Consider the following 25,858-nt stretch of genomic DNA (forward strand, 5'->3'; position numbering starts at 1 on the left):
GCTTCTGTTACTGACAGAGGAGTTGTGTTACCAGACTTGAAGTACAGCGCAGAAATTGCAGTGACTCTTAACACAGTGTCTGTGGGTAGGTACAGTGTGTTGGTGGGGACAAAGGGATGGAGATCATCTCTGAGTCTCACTAAAGAAGTTGGTAAAAGGCAGTTGGTAAAAATATAAATCATATGATCATATACATATCTTTCTGCTTTGTCCAAAGTAAATACCTGTGACTTAAAAATACAGATCTGAAAAATGTCAATATTTTCACTCCATTTTAAAAAATCTTTAGAAAGTTAAACCAGTATTTTTACATAGACTTTTACAAGAACACTCAATAAAGGAGGGACCAGTCCAGTCACACTGCTGCTGAATAGACTCAGGGAGTCTACAGCTTCTCCCCCAGCCATCTGATAAAATAGTTCACACCACATTAGGTAGTGCTAAAACAGAAGGCAGGCTGAGCTTTGCAGCTACCATTTCCAGAGCTTCTCCTTCATCCCCTTGAAATCCTGCATCTGATTTATTATCTTGAGCTTGGACAAAGCATCACAGTCCAAAATGAAATCAAACACAAAAAGCATGAGGAAATGGTCCATTCCTGCTGAAGAATGTAATGGGATGCGCTTTTAAATTTAGTTCATACGTACAGACAAGGAAAAATATCAAACTTGAACTGAGATACCCATACTCAGATGCTCTGAATTGGTCTTCTACAGCACAGCAGATTACTCTATATCCTACACTGGTTTATTACAAACATTTGACTAAACAGCAACAGCACTGCTTCAACATGTCACATGCCCAGTACCCAGCACTCAAAGTTTAATATCTCAGGCATGAGGGATGCATATTGATATGAAGTATCAATACGAATTTACATCTTATCTTGTTGCAACTCTGTTTAAGGTTACTGATAATATCCAAGTGTATCTGTCTATTGTGCTGTAATTTCAAGATCAAGTAAGTTTAAGTCAATGTACATCCAAGTGGGACTGTTGGGGTTTTATTACAGTTTGAATTATGCCAGTGCCATCTGTGTCTATTCCAAGTTCAGCTGACAAAGATCAGGATTGCTCCTCCTCAATACATAAATCCCCGGAAAAAAAATCAAAACCAGCCTCTGTAACAGAAAAGAGCTGCAGTTCAAGACTAGAGTTCACAAGTAAAATGCAAGTGATAAACTACACAGCATCCAGCTCTATTGTACCTAGCATTAGAAAGTGTTTCCTTACCTTCTGCTCCACACAAAGAGGAGAAAAAAAAAATACGTACAAATACTAAAAAATAAAAGTGAGACTATATAAAATTTATGCAATGATATAGCAGTATCTGGAGCATTAAACAGTGTAAAGTTCAAATTTAGAAGAAAGCCTTCAATACATAGTGCCATTTAAATATGCACTTAAATTTCACAAACTTCAATAGCCTTTAAGTACACACATTATTGCTGCCACAAATTGGGACCAGTTGATATAATCCATCTACAGAGCAAGCAGACAACTAAAATGAATATATAAATTTGAATTCTTTACTTTTCATTGGAGACAGAACTTCCAGGGGATGCAGAGGCAAAAGAAAACTTCCTGGGGGACGAAGAATTGTGCTCCATGTCATTTAACTGACATTTACAGCCCTTCTTGACACCTAAGTAGCATACAGGATGAGCTTCACCCAGAATCTCCTTCTCTACAGCTATTTACTAGAGCCATAAATATAACATTTTCAAAATGCAACATTTTATGCAGTATCTGTTTCCCAAACCAATAATAAAAAACTCAGACTGTACACATGAAATCTTACCTCCGATGGTATAAGTGTATCACAGGAAAATAAAAGAAATGCTTTTGCTTTCTGCATTTCCCCTGGTTCCACCAGCAATTTACAGCCACAAACAGCACCTACAAAGCAGGTAAAAATTCACAGCTAACAAAGTGCATTACCATGACCTGCTTTATCTAACATTTTTTTTTTTTTTTTCCAATCCATTCCATGTCTTTTCTACTCAGTATTCCATACCTGGTCCGCTTAATTCTACCATATGAGTCACCTTTTAAAAAAAAAAAATATTTTTTTTTGGTCATTCTGCAACAGCAATCCTTTTGGTCACTTTTCTTTCTAGTTTTTAAGCTTCTTAATCTAAATCCTTCAAATTTACTTAGTCATAATCCATATCAATTATGTTTTCTGCAGAGTAGAGCTCAATGAGCAGAGGTTTAGGACAGCTGTACTTGTGAAGCATTCACAGGTAACCAACTGCTAGAAAGCAGTGCCATGGCTGCAATCTTATATGATTACCAGTGTCTCCAAGGATCCTGGAACTGGAAGCAAACTCTGTAATTTCTGCTGAAGGCAGGTCAATAAATCCAAGAACACTTTACAAGAAGTAGCTTGTAGAGCTCCCCATTCAGGAGCAGAAATAACAGACAACTGACCAGGGAAAACAGGTTGCTTCCATTTACTCTAACACACTCTATGTTAAATTAAAATTCAGATGATTGGCTGAGTTACCCCAAATTTTGAGCACTCAAGTCCTGCTGCTCACATGGGATGACAGAAACTAGCATCATCTTGGGACTAAAAAGCTATCAGGTCACATTTACTATTCGTATCTTCTCTGGAGTTACCTGGTCTGACAATCTGCTGGCCACATGTTCTATTTCTTCTCTTGCTGCAATAGACTGGCCACACCATGGCGCATAGAAGAAATACAGCACAACTTCTGAGTCCTGTCGAAGGTGATCTGCATAGTCTAATTGTCCCCGAAAAAGATCAATGACTGGAGATCTTGTGGAGAAGAAATTCACTGGAAGCTTCGCTGGCATTGTTACATCTTTTGCTCGGCTGCAGAAAGGAAATTAAGAGTGATCATTGAGACTGTACAACAGTAGTTTAAAAAGTGTGCCCAAAGACCTACTTTTAACTTTAGCAAAGGTCATGCAATGACAAAACTTTAGAAATTGATGCAAATGACTACAACTTACATTATCTGATTAGTTTCATGAAATACCATAAAAATCTAAAGACTGCCCTTAACAAGCTTTAGAAAGTCACACTGTGATACCATGCACTACGTTTATGGGTGTGTTAGCTCACACTCTTATTGCTGGTTGCTATAGAGCATAAAATTACCAGGAAGAGTGATTTCTTTGGATTTCTTCCCTGGCCTCATCCTCTTTTAACACTTGTACTTTAGGTAACAGCACCCTGATAAGAGAAGAGACACTGGTCATGAAGTTTTGTGATGTGATGTTTCTATAAACAGATACTATTACCCTGGCTTACACTTTACTTCAAAGTATTCTATACTTGTATTCTTTTATATTGTATTAGAAAAAATACATAAATGCCTGTTAAGTTTATTTTACTGGTTAGAGCAGGGACTGTAAACTGTTCAGGGCCCATTTCCTCTTCAAAGTAAGAGCAGTATTAACAAATACAAAGTCTCTATTTAAAGAAATTATGACAGATTAAGTTTCTTCAGATAAATTAGTTTGACTAGTAATACCAAGAACGTAAAACAAATACTCAGGAAACCACTTCCTATCAAAACAGCAATCAATCAATTTAGAACTTGGCATTTCCAAGGTGTTCAGAAGTTGTTATTGTATAAACTGCCCTAAATGCAAGTGAATGATCATATTCTTCTTTTTATTATTATCTCAATTCCAAAGTTTTCCACTAGCTGTATTTACATTAGAGCAAGTCAGATTAAAAACTAGGCAGCAACAGTGTAATACTCAATTCTGCCATGGTTCTTTATGTGACAGGAAGCTTTAGGGCACACTGTGCATTCCTTTACCTTGTAACACAACAAGAAGCTAATACAAAAACCATTTCACCTGATATTTGATCCTTCTCGGTTACAAATGATGCAGTTGTAATAAAATTATTGAGACCCAAACACTGTCAAACTGTTAGGCAGCCTCCTAACAACACTGCCACATTTTCAAACTTTACAATCATTCTGGTTTGTCAGAAGTACCTTTGGGCTTACAATACAGCCCACAGAAGCCACAGCTCTTCTCTCACTTCCAGGTTACTAAGCGTAAACTTAAAGCTCAACATTTAGAAAATATACTGGGAATGATTCTTAGAGATTATGGAAATACTTAATTCATACGTAAGAGACAGTATTTGCTTCAGAATCCAGAATTTTGAAAATACTAACTGGTTCCTCATGTTTACAATTCATTTATTGCACTACTGAAAAAAAAATTACATTTTCACACACAGATGGCCAACACTCTAGTTTCTTCTATGGACTTCTACCTTTGTCCCTTCCCTTCTCCCTCAGTCATAACCTAGCACCTCCTTTTCCAACCCTTAGGTTCTTATGTCACTTCATAACCAACACCTCCGGTTCCCGACTCCTGCACCCTGCGCTTACCCAAGCTGCTAGCTTCTCCTGGTGATTCCTAACTGCCAGCTGGACAGGACACACCACCGATGCACTATGGCTCTAATTCACAGGTCAGCGCACCTGGATTAGTGGCTAAAAGTGAAACACGGCAGCTAAGTGTTGATCTCACACTAACGCGTACTTCTTCAGAGATACTAACTAGAATTTCTCCTCCTCTTTAACTAGTTTAATGAAAATGAACGACCTAAATATGTTTAAAACTACTGTTTTCTACAATGAATTAAACTGAAAGTGCACAAAAGAGTTACAGCATAAGCCTTAAAAATGCGATACAAAATTGGCTCCACATTGCATGAAACCGTAAAACATACCAACAGAAGTCCCATGACATGAATGAGTCAGAAACTATGTGGCTACCTTCAAATATGAAAAAGCCTCCAGTAATTATTAAAGAACATAACACAATAAATCAATAGTTACCAGCTTCTTAAGCTGACTTGCTCTGTAGCGTCTCCCTCTGCAAAACCAAATGCATAACACAGCACTGCCATGCAGTTCCCAGGTTTACAAACAGAATAGTGCTCTGAACCCCTAAAAATTATGCAAGTATAAACTGAGGATTACAGAATAAACGATTGTGCAAACACAATCGTCAAATACTGTCTATTAAGATACTGATTGCGTTATTTACCTGCTGCACGGAGCCTATAAAACCTTAAAACTCATTTCAACAGAACAACCTGGTAATAAAGAAAAGCACCTGCAAGCACCTGTAGGATCAGCCCCTTTGACTGCAAGGTCCTCAGAGCGGGGTTGTCTGGAAAGTCATTTGCATAGTGCCAGAAATCATTCAGGTTCTAAACCACAAGTTGCCCGTAACAGTACGTTCAGCCAGGCTTCATTTGGCCACTCCCCGAGCCACTATAAACCAGCAACACCTCAAACCCCACCAAAGGATTGTGCTGTAAAGGCATTTTCCCTTTCCACACTTTTTATCCACCGGTCTCCAGAAGTCCCGTGTTGCAGCCGTAGGGACGGCACTGTGGGGCTGCGAGCGGCGCCGGAGAGCCCCGCGCCGTCCCCGCCGCGCCACGCGTGGGCGCCCGCCCCCCCGCCAGCCCCGACACGCGTGTCTGCGCACAGCGGGCGACCCACCGAGCCAGCGCACCCCTTCACACACGGTAAAGCGACCTTAGACACTTGGAACAGCTGTTCACAATTACGTTTAGTCACAATTGTCACTGGTTCTCACAAACCACCTCCCCATTTAAAGGTTCCGCGTTCTTTTTTTTCCACCCCACAAGTTCTGTGGGGAGGGGGCTTTGTTAGTAGGGGGCTTCCTTTGCTCGAGGGTGGATCTTTAAGCATGCTAATATGGACAGTTCCCACGCACTTGAAGTAATTTCTGTTTGGTCTCATTAACCACTTGATTCTCCTGGAGCTTACCTTCTGGTGCCCCAGCTTGACACACTTACAGTGTGTGCTCCTTCTCCCAAGGCCAGGTTTTGTTAACCATTTGTAAGGATTAACTAACTTCCCTGGTTTTCAGATTCTTGTTTTTCACTATAGATATTTACATATTTCTTTTTTCTTTCTCTTTAAGTAATTGTCACCAATAGCTACACATGGAATTATCACTCTTGAGCGTGTCTATGTTTCTGACAGCAACAGAACAGGGAATACTTTCCTGATACTAGTTTACCTTTTTAACTACAATCTGAAAAGCCAAACCCCTTGAATCAACCTTCCTGTAGAGTACAGGGTGGTGAGAAGCGCATTCCAAGCACATTCCATTTGTGAGCTTTCAAACACAGCTAGCAGTAAAATAAAAGGAGCATGCAGGTTTTAAATAAAAGGGGAGCAGGAAAAAAAACAGAAGCACCATTGTAAGTGCAAAACAACAACAACAAAAAAATCCATTCAATAGACAGTAAAACAGGGAAGTAGTTAACTTCAGAAATCCTTCACCATACGTTCGGTAATATGACAAGAGCTTTACACTTTAATCGAAATTATCCAGTCACTGCAAGACAAGACTGCCAGGCAGAGGCACTGCTGCTCATAGAGCAACTCACATACAGACTTAAAATTCACTCCGACTCAAACCACACATCCTCTGCAGGCAGGTGAGAAAAGAAGGCCTCACTACTTTTCAGAGGCGTTACCTGTGAATCAAGCACTTCTTGGAAGAAAAATTTGTCAGATTTTGCAGAATAGGACAGTAATCAGATCCTTATGGCCTTTTCCCACTCACTCAATTAAACCCCAAATGCAGTAAATGTTCTTAAATTACTCTCCTTGTAAATTAAGGACTTGAGGCACGGCACCGCTGCCTTGGCCTAAAGAATGGAACCGGCTAAAGCATGGAGCTGCCGCCTTGGCCTAAAGCCCCCCAGGCCACACAGGCCCCAGCCCCCACAGCCCCAGGCTCCCACGCGCAGGAGCCAAAGGCACCGTGTGGCGAAGCCAGCTCCGGCTCCCACGGGGAGCACCACCAGATCGGGGTGGGGGTGGGGGGTAAAGCCGCACAGCGCCTCCCTATCTGAAGCAGGTGCAGGTGACTGGGGTGCCACCACGAACGGGAGCCAGAAAAGACCTGCTGCTCCCCACGCTGCACCCCCAGCCGGCTGAGGAGAGGGGCTCAGCCCTTTCGCGGCTACGCGGGGTACGAGCAGCTCTCTGGGCTGGAGGAAACCAGCGTTTTCCAGAAAGCGCCTGTCCCTCAGGTGCATGTGCAGCCACGCGCCCACCACCACACCCCAACGCCCTCGGTCAAGGCGTGTGTGTCCCAAAGCCACCGCCGCTTCTTCCCGAGCAGGCCCCTGCGCAGGGAGCAGGGCGCTCCCCCTGCCCCGGCAGCCCCTGCCCTACGCGGGGCGCTGGGCCCCGCGTCCCCCGCCGCCACACGCCGCTGAGCTGCGACGGTGCCCGCCCGCCACACGGGCCCGGCCAACGTTGCCATGGCGATCGCATGTCGTCGGGCCCAGCAGGAAGATGTCTGCCTGCCCCTCAGCCGGGCCGGCCCCGCGCGGAGCCCGCCCACAGAGCGCGGGGCGCCGCCACAGCGGGCACCAGGGGACGCGCCCCGGGCGGTCACCGGCCCCGCCGCCGGCAGCTCCGGCCCGGCCGCCGGGGCACGCACCCCCGCCGAGCCGCGCCCGCTCCCCTGAGGCCGCCCCCCGCCCCCTTCGTTACCTGCAGGTGACTTTGAGGGCGACGAGGAAGGCGCAGCCCAGCACGATGGCTGCGCCGCACAGCAGCTCGGGCCGCCGCGCCATCTGGGCGGCGCGGGGCCGCAGCCGAGGGGCAGCCGCGGGGCCGGAGCCGCCGCATAACGACATCGCCCCCGGCCGAGGCGGGGAGCCTGCGGGCAACGGGCCGCTCCCGCTCGCACACGTCTCCCTACAGCCCGCCTGTCATCCGCGCCGGGGCGGCCCCTCCGCGAGCGAACCCGCCGCCGCCACGTCGCGCCGCCCGAGCAGGCGCAGAGGCGGCAGGGGCAGGCGGCACCGCGGGGCGGGGAGCGGGGGGGGCGCGGCCCGCCGGCGGGAGAGGCCCGGGCGCCCCCGCGCGCTGCCCGCCCGCAGCCTCGGGAAGGGGGGGCCGGGGGTCCCCGTGGCACGGCCGCAGCCACCCCCACCCCCCCGGGATCGGCGGGGTCCCCTCCAGAAGCGACCACCCCCCACCCATACCCCCCGCAGCAAAACAGTAAAGATTTCACACTGTCCTTACAGAACAAGGGTTTCATGTTTAGTTTTGTCTAGAATTACTTCCAATAATTTACAGAGCACTTACATTAAACAGTGAAAGCATGAAATTGAGAAAACAATTCAGAAAGGCACACGATACAGTCTGGTTGTCACATAACGGTGTCCATAGCACTCTACGTCAACCTCAGTTTATTACAATGTAAGAAAACGGGCATTGCAGCAGGTGGCATTGCATACTCCCTATGCATACTGTACATCCCGTTCCACGCACTCCAGCCCAGCCTGTAAGGGAACAGCCACCTCGCAGGTTCCCCCGGCCCTGGCCAAAGCATGGTTAGTATTTGTTGTGCTTTTCCTTCAGGAAAGCAAAAGGGACACAGCATCCAGGTTCATCATGTGTATGAGCATCACTGAACTTTGGCTCAATACCGTTTACATACACAATATATGGCCAATGACTACATTCAAACTACTGAAGTCATTCTTAAAGCTCTTCTAATTATGTAAGGTCAGCCAACAACAGAGAAAAATACTCTCAAGAGGATGGAGACATCAGTCATGGGGAAAAAACAGAAACTAGCTTTAGCTCTTTCAAATGAATGGCTGAAAGCAGCTTAGTTTTTTTAAAAAAAAACAAACAAAAAAACAAAAAACAAAAAAAACCACACAACAAACAAAATTAAGCCAAACCAAGCAAGCTGAAAGTACAATCTGCAGAGAAGCCAAAACACAACAGAAGCTCCAGCGACTGTAAAGCCCAAAGGCTCGTCAGCCAGATGTCACCTCGGTCCATGAATGGTTTTCCACTTCCCCGAGTCTGCAGGAACCGCCATCCGACATCCCATCCACCCTGCCGCAGAGGCTGTGCTTCGTGCCCAAGTTAAAAGCCTGAAAACGTCCCAACACTGCATAGCTCCAAAACGCTTGTCTACTTCTCAAGTTATTAGTTGGCCGTTTTTGTTATTGCAGTGATGCGATGAGCTAATGACAATACAGGAAACTGCAAACAAGTAGCTGGAGGCACAAATACCAACTTACTAAAATTTTAGCTACAGGTGCTGAAGCTTTTGCTAATAGGCAAATCATTGTTTGCTTGTTTTTACAAAATCTCAAGCCTGAGAGGCTACATGCAGAAAACAGCTTTGTGTAAAGTTCTCTTTATTACAGGCAACATTAGTCCATACAATAATACACAATACTGACATACAAGTGTAATCTCTCAAAATCATCATTTAAACAGCAAAGACCAAGAAACAGAATTTTAACTACTTCATTTTCAAAAATTAATGTTTTTCCTCCCAAGATCCTTTTTCAGTAAATTATATTGAAACATACAAATAGAGAAAAAATACCCATTCAACATATATTGTAGTTAAATGGTTATTTTGTTTAAAATCTTTAATAAGAAAATCCTTTTTAGCAACCTACATATAGATAAGTAACAAACTTTGTTTTAAACAGATCCTCTCCATTAAAAGATCTGAAGAATTTTCATCCATCATTTTCTTCTTAGCCCATAACACTCTCTTTTGCAATACCTTGATACCTTAAAGTTTTTCAACTGAAGGACTGATACTAGGGGGCTTCCTAGATAGTACAACCTCTCTTCCCCTCCCCCCCCCCACTTCTATTTCCTAACTTTCTGTCCAACAGAAGGTGAGTAAGCACATAATACTTCAGATTTTTTTTAATCACCACTCTGTTTCATGAGAGCATAGACAGGTCTGCTCAATCCCCCTAAATCTACTATATTTTGCTGTTCAGGAGGAACAATATATGCCAATAAAAGCAGAAAACCTGCAGCTTTTCTGTCACATGCTTTTGATTATTGTCAAATTTTCTGGCTTATGCTTCCAGCTGATAACATGTATGTGTCATCTCAGTATTAGTTTAAATCTTTAAACAAAAAACTATATTTTCCAAAGTCATTATCACTGGGAGCAATCAAGTGGTCTTTTCTGGCTTTGCTGAGCTTCATTCTTAAAACTTGTCTTCGTTCTTCCCACTCATGGAGTTCAGCATTTCCATGGGCAAATTTACAGTTGTTTCCTTCAGTGCAAGTACCAGCCATATATCTGTTAAGACAGATTTCAAATAGTGTTTTCACAGAATTATCATGATCAATATTGTATCTAAGTATTTTCTTCTGGTCACGTTTTTCAAATACACTAAAAATATTAAGGGAAAAAACCCTGGAAGAGTACTTTAAGTAAGACGATACTAATTCTGTTCAGCATTTGCTTATATTTTTTTCCCAGCTGCTAAGTATTTATAAAGGACAAAAGATAGCTCCTTTCTTTGTTCTTCATGCTCCTACTTTATTGACTCATTTCATGCTTGAAACCTTTCATTTCATCAGGTCAAATTATCAGGTAAGTGAATACCTTATCTTTTAAGTCACTAAGCTAAAGAACCACCATTGCTAAAAAAAAACAAATTAACTACCCTTTGTTAACTAAATTTTGGGTTTAGGTACTCAGTATGACTTAATCTGTTTTATCCTAGTATTTTTTACTAAGTTACAAGCACACCAGTTTGTATTCACTTTATACAGCACATCAACGTTTATTAGCATTCAAAACATAAAATACATTTAGGATGTTATTAAAAATTTAGTAAGGGGATGCATGTAAGGTTCCATGCAGACTGCAAACAAAAAATAACTCGCTTTATATGCTGTGTAATTTCTCAAGATCTCGAAGTCATTCAAAACCTTTAACTTGAAATGGAGTAACAAAGGTATTCATACCAGTCAAGTGAATCTTAACTCCAGAATGCAGATCCCAAAGTTTTTAGCCTTCCAAAACGATTACAACAGTGAAAATAACTTTCAACAGATTTGCAAAAAAATCAACTGCAGTCAGGAAAACAGGCTGCAGTTCAGAATTAAAGGGAGCAGCAACACATACAACCAATGCTGGGGAAAACCAACACGTATTGGAAGTTCTCTTCCACATGTTCATAAACGACTTCCAATAGCAAATACTCAACTTTAACAGATCTGTTTTGATGCTAACAACATTTCTACTTGCCTTAAAGTGCCCATATCACTGTCCAGCTAGGTACTGTTCTTGTGTTCCACGGATAATTAATATATAGATGCCTAAGTAAACTTGCAATAATACCAGCAAGATTTTATGCAGCTGCAGTAAACTTGCAACCATTGAATAACATCACATAAGCAATTAATTTGGTTCCACAATTAGGCACCTTGTCACTCCCTGAGTAATATTAGTGTTAAAATACCATTAATTACGTAATTTCTTCTTGAAAGATGCATGCAAAACAAGAAATACTACAAACATTGTCTGTCAACCGCCTTAATTATTTATACTATGAACTGTCATTTTTCAGCATTTTTAACATCTTAAAAACCACATACCTATCACAAATGCTAAAATATCCCGTTGGAAAGCGATACTGCCAGCAGTTTTGATCGTCCTCAGTGTGGAAAACCTTCTCTTTATGCTTTTCAGAAGAAATGTGACCTTGCCATTGCTTCTCACTATTACAGTTCTTTCCACACATCCAACAGTGAAAATCCACCTGTTTTACAGGGAATTTGAAAACAAAACATTGAGAATTCAATACTGTAACCACAGAACTGCTCCTAATACATTTTGAACATTTTCTTTATGTTGGCCTGTAAATTGCTGTTTACCTAAAGAGATATAGTTATTTAAACAATCACCTGAGGTTTACGATCTCCACTGGCTTTAGAGTGTCAGTTAAAGTCTGCATTTAGTGTAGCTAGCTACCACCTAAGGAAGCACCAAGAAATTAAGGGCAATGATGTATGCTACTGGTTGCAGGGGGAATAAAAGGCAAAACAAAAACCCACAAGTTTGAATTTGGAATTATACCTATGATTACTTACTGTAACTTCAGCATAGTCAGTCGGCATGTGAATTTGCTTCCCATTCTCTTTGTTTGCCTGTGCAGCTGTATCATCTCCTTTTTCTGGTTTTTGACTTTTTAGCCATATGTCATACAACTGCTCCAAGTCTTGAACTAATGAGAGCAGAAGCTAAAATAAGTAATTAGCAATTAAGGCAAGAGTTTGAGAATGCTAGATGAATGATTTGAGTTTGCAAGCATAATTCAGTCCCAACCTATTGTAAGAAGAAAAAAGGAAGGACACAATATAGACAGTTGCACAGTTTAGAGACAAGAGCCAAGAGCAGTATGAATCTCTGGCTACTAACCAAGACCCATTTCTGCCTACCTAGGGGAAGTAAGATGTTACACATTTCTGAACAGGCACCCAAAGTACAGGTAACAATTGTGCCACCAGGTAACAACCGTGCTGCCGTGAATCAACACCTGAATTTCGAAGTACTAATATAAACTATGCTACAGTTCTTTGTAAATTTAGCCTGCTTTCTTGCAAACCATGATATTATCATTTATGTCATTTATTACTCTTGATTTCTGATTTTTCAGTTCTACCCAGTAATTTGCTCTTCTACTTACTGCTGTTCTCCTTCATATAGGTCCACATCTCTCTTTCCTCAGGACTGTGAGCAAATGAGCAGTTCCCATCATACTGACACTTCTTGCCTGAAGCAATATGATTGCACAACTGGAATGTGAATAAAAAAAATATCCTTATGAATATAAAGTAAAATGGATGATAGTAGAAAATGGTTTGGGTTTTGATTTTTTTTTTCCAGTCTTGGCTAGTGTTCCCCCTCCCAATCAGACACGTATTTGTTGTCAGGCTCTGGAACAGGCTGCCCAGGGAAATGGTCGAGTCACCATCCCTGGAGGTGTTCAAAAGATGTGCAGATGTGGCACTTAGGGACATGGTTTAGTGGTGGACTTCGCAGCACTAGGTTAACAGTTGGACTCAATGATCTTAAAAGTTCTTTCCAACCTAAACAATTCTATGATTTATTTCACATTAAAAAAAAAGTCATCTTCATTTTATAAAAACCTCATGTATTGTAGTTAGAAAGAACAAACTGCTGGAAGCAAGTACTATGGCTGTTTTTTGCCTCTGACCAGATTACCAAACCACAGATACGTTTGAACTCTTTCTGAAGTATTTACTGGAAATAGTAAGAACTTAGTTAAATCACTTTAAAAAGTTACTAACTTCCAGATGAGAAAGGGCTTCAGTAATAACGTGTGAGATCAGTGCTCTTCAAAGGCTGAATTCTGTAGAAACACTATAAATATATTCCCACCAACTCCCACGGGAATTTCTGCAGAACTGACTAAATCAGCCCAATTACCAGTATTTTCCAGTTATTTACTTTCTTCACTAAAAATTTTGGCTTAGGTTAACATACATCAAATTGCAGAGGCACTTGTTTCTTTGCGGGAAGAGGACGAATGGTCATCCACTTCTTACGTTCATTAGACATTACTAGCACCACACGGCGATCTTTGGTCCATCTACAAACCAGATGCATTCAATGAAAAAAAATATATTAAAAAAAGGACACACAGTGTACACAGAAGCAGAACCAAGAAACCCCAGAAAGGTTCTTTATAAAGCTTTCACCACATATTTGAGATTTAACTAAATTCTACTGAAACTTTACCGTAACTGATAATTAAAAAAATCCCAAAGCAAACAGCCAAAGTGTTTCTCCTTACCAATTATTAACATACTACAAAAACTACTGTGTTCTGTTTCAGCATGACTTTTTATTTCCTTGTATGACTCTTTCCCAAGCAGTAACAAAGTTTGCCAAAAGAGGTTTTAAACGGCTGACAGAGTAAAATTTTCACAGTTTGGTCTTACTTACGGGTGTCTGGCCTTTGCACTACAGTACTTTTTGTTTCTGTCTGGCTCATTAACTTGACCATTTCTCCAGCACTGACCACAAACAAACTTCATCTTCAAATTAAGTGATCCATACCTCATTTGGTTCCCAAGGATCTTAAGCCAAAAAAATAACAACAATAAAAGGTATTTTGTATCTGCACAGAAATTCATACACAATCATGAATTCCAGAAGCAGACGCTACACTGCATGCCTTGTAATAGTTTAGCTTCTAATTTCAAACCAGACATTTCTTTATAAATGCATTTTTATTTAACTTATTTCTGATTTAGGTGTAGGTACCCAGAATTTGTGATAATATATACAAACTAAACACATAAAAGTCCTACATATTGAAGAGCTAATTAATTGCTCTATGGCAGCTGACTTTGAAATTATATTTAGGTTTTAAATCCACCTATGACAGAAAAAGTGAAGTAAAAAAAGAGCTGCATAAAAGCAAAGCAGGTATTTTAGTGTGAGTGAGCAAGCTGAAGAAAGCCTAAAGTGAAAGAGATTATTGGAAGAAAGCATTAAAAAAGTAATTTCTAAAATAAGCTACATTATACACAGACACAGAAAAAGAATTATCACCAAAGTCACTGTGGCATTAGTTTAATGGAAAAATGAAAATACCTGTGATCCATGTGCACTAGCTTCCATGTTCTGCCAGTATTTCTTTGATTCTTGAACAATAGTATCATGCAAAATACCTATAAAGAAAGGGGGAAAGTTCTTCAGCACTTACAACTGTTGTAGAATTACACACATGCTCAAACTGGAATGCTACTGAAGCCCCTAAGTTTTTATCCATTTTTCTTTTTATATATTGTGTACATACACTCAGACACTCACCTGTGGGTGTAGACATATGTCCACATCCATACACACACACACACATACACTGAAGAATCATGAGAGCCTCCAAACCAGAAAAACTGTATGTATCATCACATCAAAAAGCAAACATCAAAGTTTGTTAAACTGCAGAATGCTCAAATAAGTAAAGATGCATGTTTGAGTATTTATTTAAACATAATGTACTAAAACCCTAATGACAATCTAATTAGAAAAGCTACATTTTATTACAGACCACAGAAAAACTACCCAAAATGCAAGCTAACAGACCCCAGATTGCTTCTGCCTTCTTTACAAAGATTTTAAACAAGCCCTTGTTGATTAGGTTCTGTTCCAAAAAAAAAAAAAAAAAAAATCTTATTAATGCTTTGTATAAGGTTCCTATTTGAGCTATACACTGTTCACATACACTGTAACATTTACTGCACTCATTCCACATAAATACAGACTGTCACCTGTGTTTGGATTTGAGGTTCGGTAAAATGTTTCTTTCCTAAGGTAGCATTCCTTTTACTTACCACACCTTACACTCACAAGAGGAGCCTCATTCAAAGAGCAAAGACTGAGTTTTTACTGACTTTGGCAAAGCATGACTGCGTGAACACATCATAAAATAAAAAATATGCCTCCTGTGGCACATCAAGTTTCTTGGAGAACCCAACCCCTACTTCAAAATAGAAATTATAGTGTAAGCATTTTCTATCCTTGCCTTTGTAGGGGTGGCTGGTAAGAAAGTAACTATTTTACTTTCACATAGAAACTTCTAAAGGCTAATCCAGGAGAGACAGAACAGGGAATAGGCAAAGAAAGCCATCTCTTGCCTCTGTTTGATTTCCTTCCTCCAAAATGTTCAGGTCAGTATGAGATCTCATGTCAGTTTACCTGAGCAAGAATCTAGACAGAAGGGTGCAGCAACAAGGAGCCTCTTCTTCAAAGAACAGGCAGACAAGGATAAATCACAGACGTAAAGGGGCAAAACCACCAGAAACACTGTAACACATTGGGATTGCAAAATTTTCCTTTTTTCCTCTGTGCATCACAATGATCCAACATGATTACTTAATCAGTGAAGTACTGCTCTCATACAGAGCCAGGTAGGAAGAATGAGCAACTGTTACGTGCTACAAATTATTTACCACTAACAGGTCAATTGCTTTTTCTAAAAAAAAAAAACAAACAAATAAATAAAAAAATAAAGTCGGTCATGGAGAGTTTGGAACTCATGACCAAGAAATGGACTGTAAGTACAGATATGTCATTCAAAAGCTATCCACTAGAAATGAAGCAGTAAAATTTATCTTCACAGAAGCCAACAAAAACAAGCAAGATCAACAAAAAGCAGCCTAAATGTCCTTCGTAAGCAAGAACAGAAAAATAGTTAAGCTTTATCAACACATACACTAATGAGAGCCACAGTAACAAACCGGAAAGATTTCTTTTCTGGCTCACTATGTAAGAATATCAGAATGGCACTAAGCTAAAAGAAAGGTTTAACTGTGCAAAAACTTGACTCTTGTACTGGGGGATGCAGGGAAACAATGGCAAAAAATTAATATTTCAGGTTTTTGTTTCAGTGCTCTGTGAAAAATAAATTTGATCAGTATCTTCCAGACTTTGAAGGTTTAAAAATAAAAACAAATCTAGTTCGATTTAGATTTAATATCTACTCAAGACTTCTAGTTTTGTTCCAAGGAAAAAAAAAATCTAATCATATTGACTAGTTTTGACAGTTTTTATTACCAAAAACTTGCTAATTTTGAATAGCTAGTAGCCTACTCAGTACTTTTCATCATGTTTACATTACTGTTTATTGAATATGCTGTATCGAAGATTCCAGCAAATTCTAAGTGAATGCAGTGATTCCAACATGCTAATTTCATAAGGGAGGCGACACAAGGAAGAAGCGGCATTACAATGAAAAGTGAGCATTTTACCAAACATACCTGTTTCCTTTTGCATTATCCAGACTTTAAGCTCTACCAGACTGTGAGCATAAAAGCATTTATCCTCTCGTAAACAGCCATAATGCACCTCGTGCCTGCAAAGGTCAAGCTGACATCGAACTTGAAAAGGGCGGATTTTCGAATATTTCACCATAGTTTCTCGCAAAATGTGGACAAGGCACCTGTTTTGAAAACAGTGTTTTAGATACTGGTTAAAATTAATTTGCTCATGTGTGGAAAACCATGTAAAATAACCATCCTCCATCACAGCTTATTCAAAAGTCTTTTTAACACTTTTAACTTGAAATCAGAAAGCCAAAAAAGGTTCCAGAAGGAAGTAGCATCTAATTGTCATTTCTAGGCTGAGTAAACCAGTATCACAAAACAGTACTCTGGTGAAATCCAGAGGCCCCTCTTCTGCAAAGCATTACTGAATTCAATCCAGCTGGATCACCGGGTTCCAAGAGGGAAAGCATGTCATGTCCCCTTTCAAGTATATATCCTGATCTAATTACAAGTATTTATTCTTTTGTAGAGCACCATTAAAGAAAGAGTTGATGCATCACTGTAACAGCCTAGCTCTTACAGCTGTAACGTTTCCTCAGTATAGGGGAGTACAAACAAAGTAATTAAACTGCTCCCACTTACGTTACCATCATATAAAAATGTAAGTCTATTAATTCTCCAAAACTTATTTAATAAAGACACTTTCCCATGCTTTTTTATCAACTGTATTAATAAAGAACACGGTCTACTTGAGACACTGTAATTAAGGTAAACCTGTTCTTAACAGAGTTAAAACTACAGCAAAATAAGCAAACCAGACTGAAGAAAGAGCAAACATGAATTCCTATATTAATTTAACATCACACATCAATTTACATCAATGCAGCTCAGTGGTAGATGAGCTATTAACAAACTGACACTAAAACAGTCAGATTCAAACATGAGGGTGGATGCACTAATTTTTAATGCACTAATAAAAAACATACTTCTCTTTTAATTTAGTTACATGAGACAATCCTTGTTCACAAAGTTTGACTTCTCAATACCGCCAAAGCATAACAGTCTGTTACCAAGGTCGAGAAGTTCATCAACAGGTAAGAAATCGAAGTCAATATTTTAAAAATGCCGTGAAACCTGTGCTTTTAATTTGAAACAAAGAGATGGTATTTCAGACATACTTGTTATCTTCAAAGTCATGCATAGCAGGATGAGAACAAGAAGATGAGTTATCCTTGTTCCTTTTGCTTATTATTCTGGGTTTGTGATCAAAACATTTCTGGAATACAAAAACAGATAATTATAGCTTATGTACTTTATACATTTAAAAATATACCTTACCTTAAAAATTTTAAGAGACTTCAAGCTAGCCAGACTATTACTGAACACGCATCTCAAAATTTACAAAATAAGTCATGCATGAACCACAGCATTTCTTTCCAGGTAATTTTATTATCTATTATAACTTTTATTGTGTCATTAGAAATAAAGCAGCACCTCACAAAGAAACATAAATAATCCATGATGTTCTTGAAGAAGTCGGGACACAGTCAAGTTGATCTTTCCGTTTCCTCCAAAAAGAGCCTCTCGACTAAAGGCTCCTTTGCGCTCCAGCGTCCACACATCGATCTCCTCTTGACAATATGCAAATGTGCAATGACCTGGGTATCTACATTCCTCTTCAGCAGCAACATCTGAAATGGTAACATGGAATATGACATCGCTATTACACAACTTTTATTGGAAACTATTCTTAAAACTTCCACTAACTCAGTTTCAAATGTTTTTAATAAAAAAGGTGCATCTATCGTAAATGGGTCACTGAAATCTAACAGAAGAAAAACCTTAATGCTGAAGGACTTGCTGAAAATGTAAAACTCCCCAGAAAGGCTGATGCACACCTCCATCAACTACCCTTTTCTAGTCTAAGGCAACAGTGCTGAGAACCCAGAATACCCTTTGCTTAAATACAGCTGTCAATTAATCCATGAGTCACCTTGCCTACATCATAAGTAGAGGTTCATACTGCAAAAATCTGACAAGAATGCATTTTTCTTATTGTTTGAATAGTGACAGCCCAGCATTTGGAAGCAAAGTTATTCATGGAGAGTAACAGTACAGAAACACAGTGCATGTTCTCTAGATAATCACATGAATGCTCAAAATATGGTTCTCCTTACAGCCTTTGAAAACACAAACAACCCAGCAACATCCCTTCTCCACCTCCCATAAGCAAGAAAAAGCTAAACTATATAACTTTGAGAGTAGGCATTAATATTTTACCTTCTATAACACGTACCTTTACATATATAATATGGTCCTACATACTGTGTCTTTGTTGGTCTTGGGCGTATTTTTTTCCATGATTTATCTTCAGAGTTTTTTATTCTGCCAATTAGAATATCCTTCTTACATTTATGTTCTAAACCGGGATGGTAAGCATAATCCAATAATTTAGGACCTGAAACAATCACAGATGATTTCTTATATTTGCATAAATTGCAGCATACATTTACCATTTCCATACACAGACTGGCACATAAGCCCAAAAGCAATACATGAACACACTGTATAGAATTCCTACTTGCACCAGCAACTCTGAAGAACCAAAAGTCATTAACAGCTATGTAGAGCAGAATAGAAAAAAAACTCAGTACTTACAAAAGGACCATTCTCAGCAAGAAAAAACCTACAAGTTATCTGGGGAGGGACGCTGTGTTACAACCTTAAGATTACTTTAGGACAGCCACAAATTGCTACCATCTTTCAAATTCCAAAGCATGTATTTCTACAACACTAATTTTAAACTTAAATTGTTTATTTATAACAAGTCAATGCAGATGAATTCCAAGGATCAGCATCAGCTCTCTTAACCTTCAACTGTTATTGTATCAGAACAGTTAATATGTTCAGAGACAAAATTCGCTACGGAGGAAGCATACACGTGCCAAAAACATGAATGCCAATACCAGAACTTTGAGATTTTGGAAACAAAAATACGCCTAGCTTTACACTCTGTCTTTAGGACAATACTGTGAAGTGAAGATTACATTACCACCAAAATGAAGACAACAAGGATAGTCTGAAGACAAGCAATTCTCAATGAATTTTGCTATTTAAGGGACCCTTGACAAGAAGCTGATGGAATGGTACAATTTCAAAAGGAGGTAGTAAAAGCAGGACACACTTAAAGACTTTGACAGAGATGCAAAGAAACAGAAGAAATTGATCTTTTGATACAAGAAGTGAAGTTAGGAACATGCTAAGTACTTCCAGCAGTATTTTATAGTTCCTGTTTTTAACAGATTATGTTCTATGTTTTTTCAAACATGCCTTCATGTATTTACTTTGCTTCTAAAAGTAATTCTAAACTAATACAAAGTTTTTAAAACTACAATAGTCATCCCCTAAATATCTCAATACAATTTTTTATTAGCATAGCAGTATCAATTGATACCTGTAACTTGAAACACAATGCTTATTTTTAAGATTAGTCGTAATAAAAGCTACTGCCTCTAGAATATGGCTCTGTTTAACAGCAACAGCTCAGGCCTACAAGATTAGTTATATTAAAGCCCAATGCTAGTTAGGATTCTTTGAGTCAATACAGTGGAGTTAATTATTACTAAGGTTTGGAAGCCTCTGGATTATGATTTAGAATTAGTTTCAAAGAAGAATAAAACAGATGGGATGTGAAGGTTACCAGGTACTTTGAACTGCAGTTCAATTCCCCATGGCCAATCAGAGAGAGTATTGCAAGTTTTTTTTAGTCTTGAGTAAAGGTGTCATTCTTCACCGTACCCTGGGGGTGGGGAGGAAAGCGAATACAGAATATGAACAACCTCACATACAGGTTGGGGAAAATGTGTGGTGATTCATGGTGGGTTTAGGAATCAAGAAACTATTAGGATAAGAAATAAAGACAAGAAGAAAGAAGATAAAATAGCTGTTGGAACATTTTACCAGTTCCTTAATCATAGGATCACACTACACCTGCAAAGAACAAGTCAGGGTTAACACTGTTTAGAAGACAACAGTATTTCAATTTACAAACATTGAAATGTTAAATGCACGCTTTTATTTTTCAAAAAATCAACCAAACTGAGTTGAAAAGCACCTTACCTTTTTTGACAAAACATAACTGGCAGGCCTGTCTTAGCTCATGTGTACCTTCTAATGGGTTTCTTCCAGTAAGTGCTGAAGATACAGGTATATTAGCAGTTGCACTGCTACAAACATTTGAAAAGTCATTTCTAGTTTGGCCTGCAATTCCCATGTAATTTTCAGACCCAAACAAACTACTAGGGCCATTTATCTGTTGGAAGAAAGCATATTTTACTCCATCCATATAATTTAATTTAGCTACAATTACAATTTAACCTACTGAAATGATTCTTCAAAGCATAGGAAGACTACACACACACACACAAAAAATCATAATCCAAACTTAACCACATGTCTAAGAAGGGACACAAGAGATTTTACAAAAGCCACACACCCAGCACAACTTAAGCATATAACAAGACCCAACCAGGTATAGGGAGAACAGCAGCACTTGACAGGCTAATTATTACTCCATCCTGGCTCATGAGGATGCAATCCTTAATGCCATCCTTCCCCATACAATCAATGGCCAGCAACACTATTGAAAACATACAGCACGACTAGAACACCAAGGCCGGGCAGATCCTCAGACACAAGGTGATCTCTGCTCTGCTCTTCTAACTAGGACAGCTCTCCACAATTCCTACTATTTGGCAGTCAGATCATAAGAGCATTTCTCTTTCTTAGATTGGTTATTTTACACTTCCACGGTATTTCACAGCAAGTTCCCCGGAAAAGTGGCTATGAGAGTAGTCAAAGTTTGCATATATAAAATAAACCTTTGTAAATTTTTTCTTGTGTTCAATTACTGTTGCTGACCACTACTGTACAACTGTTTTCCAAGCCAGAACCATATTTTAATGGTAAGAGTGCTTATTTTAAAATCAGAAACTTCTACTGGAAAAATTAAGATCTATGTTAAGCCTTCAAGGCGTTAATACTTACAAACAATGGGGAATTATTGCTGCTAAGTGTTGGTGTTCCATCTCTAGAAGCTGAACTTGAGAGGTCTAAAGGAATAAAAAGTTGTTTTAATTATTCCATTTACTCAAAACATCCTATGTAAAAAATCATTTATCATTCCTGAGAAGTAGAAGTATCAAAGGTCTGGGGTTTTGACTAACAACAAAGGTTTTTTGGTTTGCTGTGATTATTTTTTTCAGTTATGTAAAAGCCCCTTGTAAGCATCTGGGCTGAAAAATTACTAGGTAATCATCTTCAATATAACCATCTGATTAACATCAGCAGTAGCTTCACAGGCATATGCTAAGCAACATGAAGATACTTGTGCGGTACAAAAAGGGTAGCTAAATAAGCAATACCTGACCATCAAAAATGAGGAGATGAAAGCGGGTTATTCTTCTGTCGTTCTAGTTTTAATTTTATTTTGTAAATTTGGCTTTGTTCTACAGACAGCATGCTCCTCTAACACTGACAATTAGAGACAAAACTATATTACCTTTTCTAGTTCACTGACTATATCTTTCACACACCTGATTTCACTATATAATTAAAAAGTCCCTGGAGTTTGAATCCAAACATGCAATCTTTTCAGAGTACACTCTTATATTAGCCTTCTAGAAATCTTGTTTACTGCGAAATCATGAGAAATTGTTTAAGCCTTAAGAACACCTTTGTTTAGGGACACAGACACACACACATAGACACAGCTGGGAACTGAAGGAGTATCGTTCCTTCTTTATACTTACTCAGAACAAATAATAAATGCAGAAAAAGTGAACAGAGGGAGTCTGGAGCACGCTTATGCAGACCCCAAGTAAACAAAAGATTTATTTATGAATTCTTGTGTACAATCAACAGTGATTATCAATATTATCAAAAATTGTGAGCACAGCTCAATTGTTATATGGGTGTTACATATTACTGAATAGTTGCAAAACCTCATTTGTTAAATAGAGAAGCCAGCTGGATCACACACAACTCCCTCTCTTTGTAAGAGGTTAAATATTAAGACTAATTTCTTACCTCTTTTTGGGTCACTGATTGAAAAGGTGCTTAATGGTGAACAAAAGTTTTCCAGTGAAGAAGCCAAAGGCTGTGAAAAGATTTCTGAAAGAGAAGGTGAAGGAACAAATCCTGTACTAACTGGCAGTGTCCCCAACAAAGAGGCAGAGAAAGGTACACTAGGAGCTACACCTCCTGCAGGCATCGGTCCTCTGGCTCCTGTAGTTTGCTGGAAAAAAAGAAATTTAAAAAGAATGTTCACACATGGCAAAACAACTCTCCAGAACACAATCTGCAATAGTATTTCTTTTACTAAAGTTTTTGCGAAGTTTTTATAAACCTACTGAAACATAACGATAGGTACACTACAGTACTGTACAGAGCTACAGTACACTTAAGAGAACTACAGTCATCACCCTGAACAGTGCTCTAAAACCAGGAACTGCCAATGAGTCACCCACTGTCAAGGTTCAGTTAGCTGAAGTTTATTATTTTAACAGATTTGGATTTTTTTAATCTATCAGATTGGAGCTGAATTTCCAAATTATGTTAAAAATGTAAGACAACAGGGAATAGTAGGAAGAGACAGAAATCAACATGTTTTTTTTCTAAATAAAGAGAACATAATTCAAATTGCAGTACAGTAAAGAGTTAGCTTTTAAATAAATCTTCAGATACCATCAAATGAAACCATGTTCAGCATAGGCCTGATGACCTTCTTTTCACCATAGAAAATAACCTGTCCTTCTGTACACCGTTGTTAGGGACCTAGCAAGTGGGGGAGTTTCTCTCCCTTCTGTCATCCCATGAAGCTTCCCCCTTGTATGGAGGCTGACCAAATCGTTCTGCACAGTTTGGCCAATGTGGAACTCCCTCTGTTCCCCAAGTTGTTAGCCTACAACTCAAGATTCTGCACTACACAAGACGGCAGTCTTCTTGGAAGATTTTATTTCCTCTCTTATTTTTCACTACAACAAGCTTCCTTGGGTCTCTTCAAAATAATTACTTTCTACATTTCCAAAATAATTGCTACAAAACTAAGTGCATAAAACAGAGAATTAGAAGCCCAATCATTTTTTAATTATTTACAACTGCATCCACAGCTGAATGAGGAATTAAAATCCCAACTAACTGAAGAATTAAATATACCACAGCCTCATTTACCACTGCAATAGTAAGGGCTCCACATGACTGGCAGGGCCACAGCAGAGTCAGTACCCTTGGTAAGAAGTTCAGGCATCTCTGCTCAGCAATCAGAGCTCTTGTTTTGACTAATAGTTGAAGAACTCTGTATGCTTCATAGCCTGTTCTAGCTGTGGAAGGACGGCGTAATGGAGATCAACTCTTCACATGCCTAAACTTCTCTAATAATCTCCTCTAAAAAATATAAAAAGTTAAAACTCATGATGGTCTAACTATTTCTGGTTGTCCAGGAAATGGATCTGGACAATGCTCCAACTGCAGAGATACTAGTGAACGCACTAGGAGACTACAGCACAGGCACTACTGTCCTGCAAAGCTAACAGCATGTGCTTAACTATAATTTCTATAGCTACAGGGTGAACACTCCAACACACCCTCAGGTCCTGAGAGGGTTTATTTGCACCAAAAAAACCATTACAAACTAGCCCAGACTTCAAACGCCTACTTCACTTTCATAGTACTCCCTGGAAATAGTATCCCTCCCACTGTGGTAGTATTAATAGTAGCATGTAGCAGTATTTCTGAAGTAATCTCTCTCTCCCAGCAACTTCACTCAGGTCTTCTAACATGTAAACCCAATGTAATTGTCCTTGGAGTTCTGCTGGGTCCTAGTTAGCATCTTTACAGCCACATTTACAAGCATCGGCACCTGAGAAAATCAACCCAAATATGCACAAATACAGCTCAATGTAACTCGCATATCACTACTAACCCACTTGAAAAAATACAAGATTGCACTCATAAGGACAAACTTCTGAGAAAGAAAACAAACAAAAAAGTCTTACCATTATGCTTTCATCTGGATCAGGCACAGAGTCAAGTAATTCATCAAGTTCTTCACCAATAATTATATCTCCATCTCCACAATCTAAACATGCTTCTGGCATAGAGAAAGAAACATTCCCTCCATTTGCCAAAACTGCAGAAGGCAAAGAAAGCTTTTCCACCTGAAGAGGCATAACAGAAGCTAAAGATGGTACAGGTACTGATGCCACTTTAGACACTTCAGAAACAAAGTTTGATGAAGAAGCAGCAGAAACCATCTCTTTCTTCTGGTCAGATAAATCTGAAACAGATAAAATGGGAATGACTGGAACTTTTGTTCAAAGATGTAAAAATATCTTCCATAACTTTTACCCTGACAACGTGGGAGGTGAGCAAGTAGAGAAACATGAAGAATATTTAAGCAAAACCGCATTAAATGCCTTCAGCTTCCACTAACTTCTAATTCACGTGTACCTATATCTCAGTGTTTATATATTACTCAAAATAAAAAAGACAAGAAAAGTTACAGACCTGATACTTGACTAAATCTCTGGCCTATTCTCCACTCCCTATTTTTCCAAGTAACAGTTATGAGATGATCACTATAGGAGCAGTTACAATGATATCAAGTTGAAGAGACCAAAAGGAAATCTGCTCAGCCACTTAAATATGTAGTTTTAGAGATAAAAAGATCAAACTTTTTGCAACAGATCTTTCAAATGACAAGATATCTTTTCTTAAGAAATTTCCTAACAAATATGCACGGCATATCTAGCTTGCTAGCATTAATATTGTAACACAACAAGACTCACCTAACTCAATATCTTCTACAGAAGAAGAATTCTGTAAGTGAAAAAAAAAAGCACCTCTCAGCACTTTGCACAAGAGCCACTAAAAATTTTCAAATACATATTTACAGAGTAAAAATGTAAGTCCTCAGAAATTTAGGTCTTATAAAATTTGAAATTTATGAAATCTAATGGAATTTACTGGTCAAATAATTTTTTAGATAAAGCATCCATTTAGAGACTAAAATCCACTCACGGTATCACTAAAAATCTGCAACCAACCAACAAAAGGGAGAGTGATACTTCAGTGAATGAGAGTCTAAACATTACGTTAACTGAGCTCTTCCTATGTTTCCTCGCACATTTACAGCTGAACTGTCTATGT

General features: G+C 39.2%; 2 protein-coding genes across 8 annotated transcripts in view; both read right to left on the reverse strand.

Moving 5' to 3' along the window:
- TXNDC11 (thioredoxin domain containing 11) overlaps positions 1-7,785 on the reverse strand; it is a 41,411-nt gene extending 33,626 nt beyond the window's left edge. For 2 of the 5 annotated variants that reach the window (XM_037385016.1, XM_037385015.1), the window contains exons 1-3: positions 7,556-7,785; positions 2,625-2,841; positions 1,801-1,898 (exon numbers count right to left, since the gene is read on the reverse strand). In XM_037385016.1, the coding sequence (XP_037240913.1) occupies positions 1,801-1,898; positions 2,625-2,841; positions 7,556-7,701 (461 nt within the window). In that variant the 5' untranslated portion in view covers positions 7,702-7,785. Of the gene's footprint in view, positions 1-1,800; positions 1,899-2,624; positions 2,842-3,129; positions 3,246-4,387; positions 4,410-7,555 lie in introns of those variants that run through there. The other 3 variants (XM_037385018.1, XM_037385017.1, XM_037385019.1) reach the window with 3 other exon arrangements.
- Positions 7,786-8,088: 303 nt separating this feature from the next.
- Positions 8,089-25,858, reverse strand: part of ZC3H7A (zinc finger CCCH-type containing 7A) — a 30,087-nt gene continuing 12,317 nt past the window's right edge. For 2 of the 3 annotated variants that reach the window (XM_037385013.1, XM_037385014.1), the window contains exons 8-23: positions 25,498-25,528; positions 24,706-24,986; positions 22,739-22,946; positions 21,698-21,762; positions 20,771-20,963; positions 18,948-19,109; positions 18,146-18,342; positions 17,830-17,927; positions 16,646-16,827; positions 14,481-14,557; positions 13,827-13,960; positions 13,365-13,470; positions 12,544-12,652; positions 11,948-12,081; positions 11,453-11,616; positions 8,089-10,145 (exon numbers count right to left, since the gene is read on the reverse strand). In XM_037385013.1, the coding sequence (XP_037240910.1) occupies positions 9,956-10,145; positions 11,453-11,616; positions 11,948-12,081; positions 12,544-12,652; positions 13,365-13,470; positions 13,827-13,960; positions 14,481-14,557; positions 16,646-16,827; positions 17,830-17,927; positions 18,146-18,342; positions 18,948-19,109; positions 20,771-20,963; positions 21,698-21,762; positions 22,739-22,946; positions 24,706-24,986; positions 25,498-25,528 (2,331 nt within the window). In that variant the 3' untranslated portion in view covers positions 8,089-9,955. Of the gene's footprint in view, positions 10,146-11,452; positions 11,617-11,947; positions 12,098-12,543; positions 12,653-13,364; positions 13,471-13,826; positions 13,961-14,480; positions 14,558-16,645; positions 16,828-17,829; positions 17,928-18,145; positions 18,343-18,947; positions 19,110-20,770; positions 20,964-21,697; positions 21,763-22,738; positions 22,947-24,705; positions 24,987-25,497; positions 25,529-25,858 lie in introns of all 3 variants that reach the window. The other variant, XR_005103842.1, reaches the window with a different exon arrangement.

Source organism: Falco rusticolus, chromosome 4, assembly GCF_015220075.1.
Source record: "Falco rusticolus isolate bFalRus1 chromosome 4, bFalRus1.pri, whole genome shotgun sequence".
NCBI classification, from domain to species: domain Eukaryota; kingdom Metazoa; phylum Chordata; class Aves; order Falconiformes; family Falconidae; genus Falco; species Falco rusticolus.